This window comes from Panthera leo, chromosome E1 (assembly GCF_018350215.1).
Source record: "Panthera leo isolate Ple1 chromosome E1, P.leo_Ple1_pat1.1, whole genome shotgun sequence".
In the NCBI taxonomy this organism is placed as follows: domain Eukaryota; kingdom Metazoa; phylum Chordata; class Mammalia; order Carnivora; family Felidae; genus Panthera; species Panthera leo.
In genome coordinates this window covers 4,158,716-4,174,227 of record NC_056692.1, presented here as the reverse complement: position 1 = coordinate 4,174,227, position 15,512 = coordinate 4,158,716, and the positions used below count along the sequence as shown (strand labels likewise).

The following is a 15,512-nucleotide window of genomic DNA, read 5'->3' as shown; positions in this document are numbered from 1 at the left end:
GGATATGGAAATTAGGAGATGTTTTGAGGACACAGCACGCCCCTGGGTTCCTGGTGAGGTGGAAGACCTAAAAAGGGACAAGACCAGTGAAGACTAATTTTACTGATTTCTCAGCTTTGCCAAGTCCTGAGGCTGCTAGAGAAGATCCAGTAAGAACAAATGAAGGCATTGGACTATATAACTTCATAAAGTCAACAGATGGTCTATTCAGTCATTGGCTCAAAAAAGCTATTCAACTGGCTGTTTAATTTGGTTGTTCCGTTATCTCCAGGAATTATGATATGGATAGAACAATCTTGCACAATGTATGTATTTTGTAAACCCTGAAGGTTTGGACTAATTAAAGCTTTATGGATTTTCTACTGGGAGCAGAGGAGACTGGGATATAAGAATATTCCATATTTCAGGATGGTTCTATTCTTTTTTTTTTAATGTTTATTTTATTTTGAAAGAAAAAAAGAGAGAGAAAACAAGTGGGGAGAGGATCAGAGAGAGAGGGAGAGAGAGAATCCCAAGCATGCTCTGTACTGTCAGTGCAGAGCCCGACATGGGGTTTGGTGCCATGAACTGTGAGATCATGACCTGAGCTGAAATCAAGAGTTGGACGCTTAACCAACTGAACCACCCAGGTGCCCCAGAATGGTTCTATTCTTAATGTACACTCAGGGGTAACAGCTTAATTTAAGTAGTAGTCTTTTATCCTGAAGAAGATGGGAATTGGGAAGTCTCCAATTTCTATGTCTCATGAAAGACCTACAGAGCATCTGAATTGTTCAGGCTGTCATAATATGTTATTCTGAAACACAGAGAATCCAGAAGGCAGTAGATAAAGTCAGGTGGGAGGTCTGAAAACCCAGCATGACATTCATTCACTTCGCCCAGATGCTGATCTGTAGACACAGACCCAATCTGGAGGTGGTGGGGGAAGCCCAGCTATGGCAACAAGGATGCTGCCTGGGGGGCTGAGTTGGCCTGGGGGTTTCCCAGAAACCTCTGATCCATCCTCTAGAGAATAGGACCAGCCTCAGATTTGGACAAGGTGAAATGAGATTGTGAAGTGCCCTGAAATGCCAAATGCTATGAGCAACATCTTGATTATTATGTTATTTTTAGTATTTCAGCTTAGCTAGAAAATATGTGGTCAAGAAACTCTTTTTGTTCCCCCAAACACAATAAAGGTTTATTATTATTATTATTATTATTATTATTAATTATTTTGCTTACTAAATACTCTATTGCAATGGGAGAAGCTCTGCTCTATGAAGACATTCAGGGGCCCTGGTTCCTTCCATGTGTGGTTCAAGGAATTTTATTTTGGAGTTTGGGTTACATTCACTCAGGTCAGAGGAAAACTGTAACATGTGGTCTTCTAACTAAGCATGAAGGCAATTTTTGGCTCAGTCATAGTCTGATGAGTCTCAAAATCACAACTATTAGATTTGAACTGACTGAGGGCAAAAACTATGGGGAATTCATCTTTTTTCTCCCAGAAAGAAATTAGCACTGAGCTAAGCACACAGCTGGTGCTCCATAAATGTTAAATGAAGGTGCAAGAGAGTGAATGTGTGTGATTCCAAAGCTAAGGAAGCCCAACCTGGCAGTTCTGTTTCCATCAATCTAGGGTAGAGTCCAGTTTGGGGTTAGTTATGGCTTTTTCCTTATCCTCCTGAGCTATAATGTACAGCCAACTGTCTAGTCCTGGGTTCCTCAACCTCAGTACTCTTGACCATAATGCTTTGTGGTGGGGGCTGTTTTGTGCACCAGCACCCTTGGCCTCTATGCATTGGCTGCCAGCAGCACCCCCACTCCAGTTGAGATGATTAGAAATATCTCCAGAGTTGCCCAAATGAGGGGGTAGAATCACCTTCAGTTGAGAACCATTGGTCTGGGCCAACTCTGATTTTATAGATGAAACAGCAGCCTAGAGAGGTCAGCACACCATAGATTAACCACGAAGCCTGCACTTCATGTAGGGCATGCAAATCCCACTGTCCTTGGAGTGTATAGGATCCTAGAGCTGGTGGGGGGTGGGGGGAAGGAGAGGAAGACATGAGGTGGGGTGGGGGGAGGGAGAGGAAAACATGAGGAAGGGGAGGGAAAGGAAGACATCAGGTGGGAGGGGGAGGGAGAGGAAGACATCAGGTGGGGTGGGGGGAGGGAGAGGAAGACATGAGTTTCTGCAGCCTGCTTCTCAGGACAGAGTCTCTCCTCTTGGAAATGGACAGAGATAAAAAAAAACCCAAAGCCTTTCTCTGTGGTCCACACCAATGTTTTACCAGTTTAGATTCTGACGTTCTTCCTTGTGTCCAAAGGGAAGTTTTCCCATTTCTATTTAAGCCCATTCCTCTTGTCCAAGACCCTGTACGCAGACAACCATAGTTCAGCAAGGTCCTCTGTAAGATCTTCACAGACCTGAGGACGATTATGAACGTGTCCCTTTCAGGCATGCCTGTCGACTCTTCCTTAATTTGAGAGGTAGAGAGATTCGTAAAGAGCTTAGTCTCCAAGCAGGAAGTTAAGTGTTCACCAGTCGCGGGGCCATCCGATGGGCATTGGGGGCAGGAAGGCAGCGTGTGCAAAATGTGGGACTAGCGAAACAGCAGCGTGGATACGGGGAACGGCGAGTTTCTCCATATAAATAAAGCGTGGGGTGCTTGTGGTTGGATGAGTAGACCAGGAATAACAATACTTTCCACACTAAGGAGTTTGGAAGGCACGCCCAAGGGCAACAGTGCGCCACGAGAAAGACACACGTAGAAGACAGACGTAACCAAAGTTTGCTCAAGAAAGACCACTCTGGCCACAATGCGGAGGATGGATTGTCAGAGGGCAAGAAGGAAGAAGGGAGACCAAGCAGGTGGCATTTGCACAAGCGTGCACGAGAAATCCCCAGAGGCTGAAGAACAATGGAGACAGGGGTGGGGGGTGGGGGTGGGGGAGAAGGGACAGCTTGGAGAGATCTTTGGAGAGAGAACTGATGACTTAAGTCTGAGTGCATGTTGCAGGGAGGAAGAGGAGAGCAGGCAGGAGGGCACCCAGGTTTGGGGCTTGGGTAGCTGGTAGATGGATGGCGGTGTCATTCGCTGGGCAATGGGGGGGAGCGGGAGGTGTGGATGGGAGAGCAAGGAGCCACCGTGAGCTAAGGTGACTCTGGCCACTTCTGCGTAGCTGGTGACAGCAAGAGTGTGTAAAGGTCACTTTATCAGAGATGAGCCGATAAAGCACATTGTCTGCTCCCCTGCGGGGAGAGAATATGGCTACGGGAACAAGAAGGGACCAGGAGGAGTCCATTTGAACCACCTGCGAGCTTGTAAGACTACAACCGCCCGCGCCCCACCTCCAGAATTTCTGATGTAATTCTCTACAATACGCGTCACTAAGTTTCTAACGCACGGCCAGCTTGGAGAACCACTGGTGTGTGGGCAAAGAGCTCCCCAGACTTCGATGTGCACCCCAAACCTGGGGATCTTGTTGCAGTGCAGATTCGGATTCAGCAGGGCTGGGGTGGGGCCTGAGAACCTGAAGCTACAAGAGTTTGGGGGGCTACACTTGGAGCATTGAGCGTGTGTCACAAGATGTTCTTCAACCCTGGCTGCACCTTGGAATCCCTGGGTCACACCCGAGATCAACGCAACACAAATCTCTGGGTGTGAGACCCAAGCACAGAAGAATCTTTAAAGACACCCCGGTGGGCGCCTGGGGGGCTCAGTCGGTGAAGCATCTGACTTCAGCTCAGGTCATGATCTCGCGGTTTGTGAGTTTGAGCCATGCGTCGGGCTCTGTGCTGACAGCTCGGAGCCCGGAGCCTGCTTCGGATTCTGTGTCTCCTTGTTTCTCTGCCCTTCCCCTGTTCTCTCTCTCTCTCTCTCTCTCAAAAATAAATAAACATTAAAAAAAAAAAAAAAAAGACACCACGGTGCTTCTAAGAGCAGCCAAGGGAATCAATCAAGAGCATCAATAACAAGCATGGATGTCTCCTCTAGAAGGACTGCAGAGTAAACACTGGGGTTCCAGCTGCACCGAGCCTGAGCTCCATCCCGGGGAGGGCCTGGCTGGTTAGAGAGAACGTTCTAGTGCCGGGGAGCGTGGGTCCCAGGCGTTCACTGAGTAAGCCCATGTGGACAGCCATTTGTCCGGACTGGCTGCCAGGATGAAGAACACAGGACTCACGGGGGCAGCGGACAGGTTTTAGACACATACATGTGAGGAAACATTGCCGGGACCGTAGCAGAAGTCTGTAAGGGATCTGGAAGGACACAAGGCGGGGTGTGACCATCCACCTTTCGGTGGAAATGTCTGGGGACAGCAGCTGGGTGGGGGGGAGTGGGTGGATAAAGTGACAAATCTCAGGATGGTCCAAAGCGAGGTACTAATGCATGACAGGTCTGCATCAGGCACGTGGGCAGGAGTCAATAAATATTGGGGGGGGGGGCAGCAGCACAAGGCTGTGGCGACAAGTGCCAGTGCCCCCAGTCAGTCCCTTTGGGCTGAGATCTAGCGCCCCCACTTACTGGGACTTGAGGCAAGTCTCCTGCCATCTTCTCCGTGTCCTCGTGGGTAGAAGAAACAGAACAATGACACCTACCCACGTACAAATCACAGCCCCCAATACGGGGTCGCCGAGCAGGTGATAGATAGGTTGCTATACATAGTTTACAGACCCAGAGAGAAGGAGGCGTGCGTACAAGCCTGCATTTGAGCCCAGAGCCAGAACAAGGAGAAGTTTCCAAGTTGTTCCTTCTAACATTCAACACATCCTACTCACAGCTCGGCGACTCCTTCTCCAAGGAACTGGTCCAGGCTCATTTGGAGCCAGAGAATTTGGTGGGGGGCAGGTGCAGGGGTGCGGGGTGCCCCACAGCTGCCAAGTTCAGAGAGGAAAAAGAGGGGGCGGGATGGTCCTTACCATGACACAAAGCAGCATGGGCCCCCGGATGATCCACCAGATTTTCTTATTCCTGTTGGTTCCCCAGCACCTACGGCAAAGAGCAGGCAGGACAAGGTTGAGTGTGACGGCCTCAGACCCTCTGGAAGAAGGACTGACTTCCCACCCACGATTCTCCTGAGGGGGGGAGAGGGAAAAAACAGGATTAAAACCCCTTCCTTGGTGTGTGACCCTCTACACTTTTCCCCACGTTCACACAAAAATAAATTCTTTTTTTCCCCTCCAAAAGTAAATTCTTAATTATGCATAGGGGACTTTTGGTAATGATTATTTGGAGGGAAAAGAATATGATCACACGACATACATTATTCACAACAGGCTTGGCAATGTGCTGTTGGGAGTCAGCCCGAGAAGCCGAAAGGTACGGAACCAACCTGTTTTTTTCAGTATTCCCCTTAATATTCCGCAATATAGGTATGCCACAGTTTGTTCATGGCTTCTCATTTTTGTGCATGATCAGGCACTTTTTTGTTTGTTTGTTTGGGGTTATTTTTTAATTGAGGTCTAATGGATAGGTAACATTATATTAGTTTCAGGTGTATAACATGACTCGATATTTGTATATATTTCAGAATGACGGCCACAATAAATCCAGTTAACGTCTATCACCACACATAGTTACAAATATTTTTTCTTGCAACAGGGACCTTTAAAATAGACCCATTTAGGGGCGCCTGGGTGGCTCAGTCCGTTGAGCGTCCGACTTCGGCTCGGGTCGTGATCTCACAGTTCGAGAATTCGAGCTCCACGTGGGGCTCTGTGCTGACAGCTCGGAGCCTGGAGCCTGCTTCGGATTCTGTGTCCCCCCGCCCTCTCTCTCTCTGCCCCTCCCCTGCTCACACTCTGTCTCTGTCTCTCTTTCTTTCTCAAAAATAAATTAAAAAAAAATTTAAATAAATCAATAAATAAAATAGACTTGCTTAGCAACTTTCAAATATGCAATATAGTATTATCAACTCACCATGCTGTCTCCATGTTGCACTTCATATCCCTGGGACTTACTTATTTTATAAGGAAGTTTGCACCTTTTGACCCCCTTCACTCATTTCAGTTCGCTTTTTTTGCCCCCCCACTGTGAACAATGACACCATAACCAATTTTGTACCCATATCCTTACATATTGAGGGTCACTGCTAACCTAGGCAGCCAATTTTTGCATTAATTTGAGCAGATTTTTGTGCTACTTTGCGTGTATACCTAAGCTAACAAACTCATTACTGTAAGAAAGGTCTTTGATTTTTTTAATCTACATCCCTAAGCATATTCTAGACAGCCAAAATGGAAGGGGGTGGCTATGCTCTTTGGGAAAATGGCATAAATCCTTGCATCTAGGCATATCTTAGAATTCCTGGCTGCGAGCAGGTGAAAGCAGGTGTGAAAGCGGGTGTGAATTTCCTACCCGGTGTTCTCCAGCTGTGCACGAGCAATACTCCAGGGTACCACAAACAGCAGCGGGAAGGCTGGGGAGACAACAGGGAAATGCAGTTAGGGGCCGGGTGACTCAATCCGCCTGCCTCCCACCCCAGCCTGATGGGCCAAACACATCCGGTTACAAGCCCAACTATTAGAGAATTGCAGGCTGAGATCTGGAGAGACCTGGGGGGGCACAGAGCCCATCTGTTGTTTTACTGTCCCACAAACCAGGAAGCAGAGAGGAGAAAACATTTGCCACATGTTGCAAAGCAGCTCAGAGTAAATCCAAGGCGTTAACCAAAGTCTCCCAAGTTGTCGGTCAAGGGCATCTCCTCTGAATCCTGCAGCGTCACGTTCTCTAAGAGTTTGTGACCACGGGGTTTCAGGGTCTAGATCCCATCTTTTTTTTTTTTTAATTTTTGTAATTTTTTAAATCGTTATTTTTATTTTTGAGAGAGAGAGGGAAACAGAGTGCGAGAGGGGGAGGAAGAGAAAGAGAGGGAGACACAGAATCTTAACTGACTGAGCCACTCAGGAATCCCTTTCTAGAAAAATTTTTTAATGTTTATTTATGTGTGTGTGTGTGTGTGTGTGTGTGTGTGTGTGTGAGAGAGAGAGAGAGAGAGAGAGAGAGAGAGGGAGAGAGAATGGGGGAGGGACAGAGACAGAGGGAGAAACAGAATCTGAAGCGGGTTCCAGGCTCCAGGCTGACAGCAGCGGGCCCAACATGGGGCTTGAACTTATGAACTGTGAGATCATGACACGACCTGAAGCTGGATGCCCAACCAACTGAGCCACCCAGATGCCCCTCTAAATCTTGTCTTGAAGACTCAGTTGGTGTTATGGGTTGAATGTTTGTGTCCCCTCCCATCCCATGTTGAAGCTCCAACCCTCAGTGTGATGGTAATTGGAGGTGGCACCTTTGGAGGTAGTTAGGTTTGGAGGGAGGGGTAAGCATCATGATGGGATTAATGTCCTTGTAGGAAGAGACCAGAGAGCTTGCTTTCTCTCGGTCTCTGTCTCTCTCTCTCTCCACCATGTGAGGCTACAGTCAGAATCCAGCTGTCTACAAGCCAGGGAGAGGCCCTTGCCAGAACTGGGCCACCCTGGCATCCTGATCTCAAACTTCCCAGACTCCACAACTATGAGAAATAAATGTCTGTTGGTTAAGCCATAAAGTCTATGCATTTTATTATGTTGGCCCAAGCAGGTGACTACAGCTGAGGACGGGGTGGGAGGAATGGCATCTGATTCTCCCAAAACCTTGTTGGTTTTTTAACATAAGCATTGGGTCTACAGCACCTATGCGTCTCTCTGCGTGTGCACACCCCGCCCCCCACTCTCTTCAGGCTCTCATCCCTGAGGAGTTATCCATCCCAGATGGTCCCTCCAGTTGGGAAACCAAAGGATCTGTTGGGTTCATATGTTCCGATGGCCCCTAGGAGAAGAGGTTGGGGGCTCGGGTCACTCACCCCAACCCACCAGCATGTATCTGGGCCACAACCGCCTCTCAGAGAGCACTGTGGGCTCCAGCAGCGTGTGGAGGTAAAGGCCTTCGACCAGCAGCCACGAGTAATTGGCTCCCACAAAGTAGTGCAGCAGGAACTGGGCAGAGCGGCAGGAGACAGATATCTGAGGAGGACAGAGCACCCGAGGGTGAGGCCAGGCATTCCCGCGTGGACCCAAGATGGTGAAGAAGGGCCCCCCCCCCACAGCCCTCCCTCTTCACCCCCTCACTCCCGAACCTGCTGACAATCTCAGAGAGGCTGGTGACAATACCAAAGTGGGAAGGGGGGCTTCCTGTAGGTTTCAAAGCCCAGTCTCTCCCTTAACGTTCTAGGCATTTGTAGACAAACAAAAACAGAGAGAATTCCCTGGCGCCATTTCCATAAAGAAAACCCTGAAAGGTATGTTCTCTGGTCTTGGTTCAATTAAGCTAGAAACCAAAAATCTAAAAAACAAAACAAACAAACAAAAAACAACTTCAGATGATTGGAAAGGAGGAAAGAAATTTCTAAATAACCCAGGAATCAAAAAAGAAATAATATAAATTAGAACTTATTTCTGACCCAGATGAATGGAAAATACCGCATATCAAAATGTGTCGTATGCAGCTAATACCACACCGGGAGTAAAGCCTATAATCTTAAAAGCCTTAGTTAAAAAAGAAAAAGGCTGAAAGTCCACTATCCTAACTATCATGTCAGAGAAAGAGCAGCAAAATCTAACCTATGGAAAGGACGTGGAAGGAAAGCAGAAAGGTAAAACCAGAAACTAATGAAATAGGGAACATAAAACAAAGGGAATCAGCAATGCCAAAATTTCATTCTATGGAAAATCCAGTAAAACTGAAAAACATCTGGTAAGGATGATCAAGAGGGAAGAGAGTGAAAGTATAAATAGTCAGTATCAGGGACACATAAAGCAATACTGCTCTAACTATGATGGTAAGATCTTAAAAGATCTTCAGAAACTACGAACAATATGATGGCAAGAAATTTGAAAAGTTAGATGAAGTGTACAAATCCCTAGAAAAGCACCAGGTACTAAAGCTGACACAAGAAGAAATAGAAAATCTGAATATAAGAGCTGAAAACAGCCCCCAGTTAAAAGCCTTCCAACAAAGCAAACTTTGGACCCAAGTGGCTTCACTGGAATGATCTATCAAACTTTTAAAGAAGAAAAATACTCATCTTAAATAAGTTCTTCCAGAGAACAGAGAAACAGGTTAACAAGTCCGCTTTGTTTGACGTAAGCGTAAATTTTAGCTTCTTTATCACAAGAAAATTACTCACTGAGGCAGATGAGAGAATGCTAAACAAAACACAGCCTCAGTGAACAAATCCAGAAATATAGGAAAAAGAGTAATATATCAGAACCTAGTTGGGTTTATTCCAGGGGTGCAAGGTTAATTTAACAAGTTACTACAACCAGTATTAATAGGATAAAAGAAAAAGCATCCCAACAGAGGCAGATTTCAATTTGGAAAGCTTTGCCTCTTTAAAAATTAGTAATAATAGTTTTTTAAAAAGACTGATCTGGTTCAGCTCTTTGGTTCACAGATGAAGAAATTTCCCACCCGCGGGCACACAGCAGCCCGTGGCTGATTTCCTTTACCTGCCTCACTCTCGGGAGGTTTGGAGGGTTTTTGGGGGGGTTTGGTTTTGGGGTTTTGTTTTTAGTCCGATGATACTTCTCTCACCAGAGGCCTCTGACACCCCTTCATGTCCTTCTTGCCTTTCCCCGTCCTACCTTCCCACCCCACGGTTCCCAGCCCTGATCTGCCGGGTGGGAGGCTATGGTAGGGAGGCACGTACCTCTGACACGAAGGACAGCCACTTGTTGTCGCTGTTGGGCCTCCTGGAGTAAGAGTTGTAGAAAATGGCATCCTTCACCAGCACGGCCAGGGCTCTCAGGATGAAAGAAGCAAACAGGTTCATGTGGATATAGTTGCGTGTGCAGTGGAGTTTTCTGCGCAGGGAAAAAACCAAGCGTCTCCCCTCAGGAAAGAACAGCTCAGACCAACAGGCATGTGCCGGAAACACCTGTGTACCTATCACTAGAGGACAGACATTCATCCTGTAGGCTCTAGAGCCACCAAGTGTCTCCCCTCAGGAAAGAACAGCTCAGACCAACAGGCATGTGCCGGAAACACTTGTGTACCTATCACTAGAGGACAGACATTCATCCTGTAGGCTCCAGAGCCACGCGGCCGGGTTATGTGATTTTCTCTGTGCCTCATTTCCCTCATCTGGAAAATGGGGATAACATGTACACGTGGAGCACAAATTGGGAAATTGAGGCAGAAGGGTTAAGTCAGCTGTCCAAAGTCCTAGAGAAGTAAGTGGTGGAGGTGAGATTCAGACCCAGACACTCTGAGGCCAAAACACAGCTCTCCAAGGCTCTACTGCCTGTAAGGACGAGAGCACTTCCTTCAAGGATTGCCGTAGCAACAATCTGGTTTGGGGTGCAAAGTACTCACACAGTACCTACACCTAGTAAGTGCCCAGAAAATGTCAGCTCTCATTACCTCCCTCTCACCCACATGAAGCCTCCTGCAGGCTCTTTTTCTTGTACTGGCTGGTGTAAAACTGTGTGTCCTTAGTGTCTCTAGACAAAAGGACCCTTTTCCATCACTGTGCCTTCACAGCCTTGCCTGTGCCCCCATGCAGCACACACACCTGCCTGGCTTTAGAGCTATTATTACTTCTTAAATTTCTAAACAGTACTTGAGGCAGGTGTTTTATTATTTATGCATCCTTCTCCCTAATTAGACTGGGTGCCACTCAAGGGCAGGAACTGGATCTTGTTCTTTCCAGCACTAGGGGCAAAATGGATATCTGGTCAACCTAGGCTTCACTAAAGCAGTTGCTTAGCTGGGCAGTTACCTTCTCCTGGCTTGCTTCTGGGACTTTGGGAAGGCGAGCGTAGGAGGTCATGGATAGCAGGGGGTACAGGCTATGGGATTCTCCCACTGCTCAAGGATTGCTCTCTAGATGGGGTATATGGTCGTAACTGTGCTCTGGGGAACCATAGAACATCCTGGGATTGAGGGGCCAGACCTGGTGCTACAGGAGCCTATGTGGGGACCTGTTCTGGAGCTAGCATCCAGGCCTCCACAGTGCCCATCTAGGTCTCCTGCATCTGTATCAAATGTTCATTCGGCCACATCATACTCAGTTATGTTCCTGAAGGGGTGAGGCCAAGACGCAGGCTTGGAGGGCTCCTTAGGACGCCCATAAATAAATCACTTGGTTGATGTCTGAAAACATGGTTTAGTAAAATGCACTCAGGCTTTGGGATTCTGAAAGGCAGTGTAAGGGAATGAAAATGCTCAGGCTCTGAACTGCCTGGTTGTGAACCTGTCCCCAGCACTCCCCAGCTGTGTGACATTGGGCAAGTTCCTTGATCTCTCCGTATTTCTGTCAACTCGTTTATAAAATGGGGCTAATAATAATGCTAATCTTCTAGGATTAGAATTAACCTTAATTCTGATTAGGGAAGAAATTTAAAGGGCTTAATGCATGTAACGTGGTTAGAACAATGTTTGGCACCAAGGAAGCATTCACATGATCAATAGCTAATTGGAGTCTGAGGGCCATGGATTAAAATCACAGCTCTACCGCTCACTAATTTGCTTTGGAGAAGTTTCTTAATCTCTTCTGTAACAATCATGCCTCCAGTAGGGCAGGGCACACAGGAGGCTATCCAATCCCAAAGTGGCTAAATCAGAGTTAGGACTCCCAGATTCCAGTTCTAGCAGTGCGCCATGACCTGCAGTGACCCAGTGCTTCTCACTGGACCATCGTTATCCCTTTCCCCTCTGCCTGCACAACGGGGTTGATGGGCTGGAGACTCTCAGATCCCTTCCAGCTCTGGTGGACCATGATGTCATTCAGCCCAGTCTTCTGCCTTCTAGAGGGAGCCAGGAAGCAAATCCCAGGGTGCCAGCAGAAGTTCCACTCACCGAAGAAACAAGAGGATGGTGAGAGCCAAGAGGAGGGAGACGACGGAGAGAGAGTACCCCACGGTGTACAACAGCTGCAAGGTCGACAGCAAGGCGTGGTTTTCCACCTGAGCACAGACAAGGAGTAGATCTGACCACCAGGCCCGGAAGCTATGACCTCCAACCCCCAGCTCCATTCCCAGGACGACCAAGGTTCTAGGCAGGCACTGTAGCCTTGTTGACAGCCAAGTAGGGTAGCTTAGACTGTTCTCTGGCACACTTAGAGGCCAAAGAGTCTTGATGAATTGAAAAGCCCACTGGGGGTCTCACCCTCCTGGCTTGTCCCATAGCCCAGCATTGATGCACCAAGATTCTCAGTATCATGGAAGTATTGTGCCCAGAGCACCAGAACACCAAAGGGTGGCTTAGAAATGAGGACAGGTTCTCTGTCCTTGGGCATGCTGTTCCTAGAATATAGAAGTCCCTTTCTCTGAAGATGGGGCCCTCCTAAAACAACTTTTCATTCATGACCCCTTAGATGGACACCCAATAAAATAGTGGAATATTTTCCCTGAGTCTCTGGATAGCCTGATTGTGAACAGGGCATAATTTACCGGAAAGTCTGTTGTTGTGATTTTCCAGTGGAATCCCACCTTCTCACTCAATCCATCATACTAATCGCCATAAAAATGATGTTTCTTAATACATTTTTGTACAAGAACCCACAGAGAATATGTATTACCTGCTAAATCATGCCTTAAACGTCTCCACATAACACCTTTATCAGCTTCATTGAAGCATGCCTGGTGGACCATAAACTGTACATATTTGAAGAATTAACCTGGATGAACTTAGGTATGAATATATCTGTGATCTCATCACCACACTCAAGATAATGAACATTTCTATAACCTCCCAAAGGTTTCCTTGTGACCCTTTATAATCCATCTCTCATTCCCGCCTACCATCTTATGCCCAAGTAAACCCTGGTCTGCTTTCTGTCATTCGAAATGAATTTCCATTTTTTAAAAATTTTATATAAGAATCCTATGATATGTACTCTTTATTTATTATTTTTTTGATCAGCTTTATTTCCCTTGGAATAATTACTTTGAGATTCCCCCCATGTCATAGCATGTATCAATAGTCTACTTTTTTATTGTTGGGTCGTATTCCATTGTGAATATACCACAATTTATTTATCCATTCACCTATTGACGGACATTTGAGTTGTTTTCAGAGTTTGGCTTTCACCAATAAAGTTGCTATGAAAATTTCCGTACAAGTCTTTATGTAGACATAGGTTTTTATTTCTCTCAGATAAATATGTAGACATAAAATGGTGCGAGTAGCACGATGTATGTTTTAACTTCTTCAGAAACTGTCAAACGGCTTTCTAAATAAGTTGTATCAATTCTCATTTCCACCAGCAGTGGATTAAGAGTTCCAGTGGCTCTAGATTCTACTAACACTTCATATCATCCGTATTTAAAATGTTAGCCATTCTAATGGGTATGTAGTAGGATTCTTACTGGGGTTTTAACGTGAATTCCTCTAATGATTAATGATGTTAAGAATCATTTCGTGTGCCGATTTGCCATCTGTGTATCTTATTTGATAAAGTATCTGTTCAAATATTTGGCCATCTTTTAAGTTGGATTGTTTGCCTGAATGTTGAATTGTGAATGTTCTTTATATATTGTAGATATAAATCTCTTGTCAGGTAAGTGTTTTGCAAGCATTTCCTCCCATCCTGTGGCTTGCCTTTGTATTTTTTTAACAGTGTCTTTAGAAGAGCAGAAGTGTTTTTTTTTTTTTTTTTTATTGTGATGAAGTTCAATTTATCAACTTTTTTATATAGTTGTGCTTTTTGTGTCCTGTTTAAAAAGTCTTAGGGGGGGCGCCTGGGTGGCTCAGTCGGTTAAGCGTCCGACTTCAGCTCAGGTCACGATCTCGCGGAGAGTGAGTTCGAGCCCCGCGTCAGGCTCTGGGCTGATGGCTCAGAGCCTGGAGCCTGCTTTCGATTCTGTGTCTCCCTCTCTCTCTGCCCCTCCCCCGTTCATGCTCTGTCTCTCTCTGTCCCAAAAATAAATAAACGTTAAAAAAAATTAAAAAAATAAAATAAAATAAAAATAAAAAGTCTTAGGGCACCTGGATGGCTCAGTCAGTTAAACATCTGACTCTTGAATTAAGCTCAGGTCATGAGCTCAGGGTAGTGAGATCGAGCCCTATGTCAGGCTCCATGGTTAAGATTCTCTCTTTCCCTCTCCCTCTGCCTCTCTCCTGCTTGCACTTGAGTTCTCCCTGAAAAAAATATTTACCTGACCAAGGGCCTTAATATTTTCAGCTATTTTTTCCCTAGAAGCTTAATAGAATGAGCTCTTAAATTTAGGTATATGATCCATTTCTAGTTCATTTTTATTCATGGTGTAAAGCAAGGGTTGAAATTTAGGGTTGTTTGCTTTTTTGTTTGTTCGCTTTCTTTTTTTTCCCATCCCATTGTTCTGGTGCTCTTTTTTGGTAGGATTATTCTTTCCCGCACTGAATTGCCTTGACACTTTTGTCAAAAATCAATTGCCTGGGTCTTGTAGACAGAACATAGTTGGATTTTATGTTGTTTTGTTTTATCTTCTTAATCTAACCTGAGAGTTTCTGTCTTTTAATGAGTGTTTAGACCATTTACATTTAATGGGGTTATTTATCTGGCTGAGTTTTTAGATCTTCGTCCCGTCTTGTCCTTGTTCTCTGTCCTTATTTTGGCTTGAGTGTATTTTTTTAACTCAATTTTTTCTTCAATGACCTACTAGCTATACCTCTTTGTTTTGCTTTTTAGTGGTTGCTCTCATGTTTACAGTACACATCTTTAACTTATCATACTGCTACGTCCCTCATCCTGGCCTTTGTGCAACTGCTGAACATTTTACTTGTATGTATATTAGAGCCCATAATACATTGTTACTATTTTCACTTTAACTGATCACTTATCTTTTGAAAAAGTTTTTAATGTTTATTTATTTTTGAGAGAGACAGACAGAGTGTGAGCAGGGGAGGGGCAGAGAGAGAGGGAGACACAGAATCGGAAGCAGGCTCCAGGCTCTGAGCCGTCAGCACAGAGCCCAATAAGGGGCTCAAACACACGAACCATGAGATCATGACCTGAGTCGAGGTCAGATGCTTAACCGACTGAGCCACCCAGGCGCCCCTATTCACTTATCTTTTAAGAGATTTAAAAAATAAGATTAAAAATTTTGCCTTCCTAGTTACCATTTCTGGTGCTCTGCATTCCTTTATGTTGATACAAATTCCATTTGGCATATATGCCTTTCTATGTTAAGGATTTTCTTAAACGTTTCTTGTAGTGGTGGTCTGGATGCAGAAATCGCTACGTAACTTTTGAGTCTTTCCAAATCAAGCCCAACCATATTTCTATCTAGAATTAGTTTCTACGGACCCCATCAAGATCTCTATAATCCTGTCCTGTCCCTGTTTTCGTTGGTCTCTCCTCTCCTCAAAACTAAATCTATCCTTCTAAAACCAGCACCAGCCTACCTCTTACAAGAAGTCCTCCTTGAATGCCTCTCTGTGTATTGTCAACTCTGAACTTCGAAGACACTTGTGGTCTGTTTCACAAAGAGGGGCCTCAGTTATATTATTCATTAATGTGTTATTTGCATTTGTTTTGGATTTCTAGATAGGCTATAAACCAAG

General features: G+C 45.6%; 1 protein-coding gene across 1 annotated transcript in view; it reads right to left on the bottom strand.

Moving 5' to 3' along the window:
- The window catches only part of GLP2R (glucagon like peptide 2 receptor), a 52,632-nt gene that overhangs the window by 21,377 nt on the left and 15,743 nt on the right, over positions 1-15,512 (bottom strand). The window contains exons 5-9 of the mRNA XM_042915857.1: positions 11,826-11,932; positions 9,676-9,829; positions 7,831-7,990; positions 6,345-6,405; positions 4,907-4,976 (exon numbers count right to left, since the gene is read on the bottom strand). Coding sequence (XP_042771791.1) covers positions 4,907-4,976; positions 6,345-6,405; positions 7,831-7,990; positions 9,676-9,829; positions 11,826-11,932 — 552 coding nt within the window. The remainder of the gene's footprint in view (positions 1-4,906; positions 4,977-6,344; positions 6,406-7,830; positions 7,991-9,675; positions 9,830-11,825; positions 11,933-15,512) is intronic.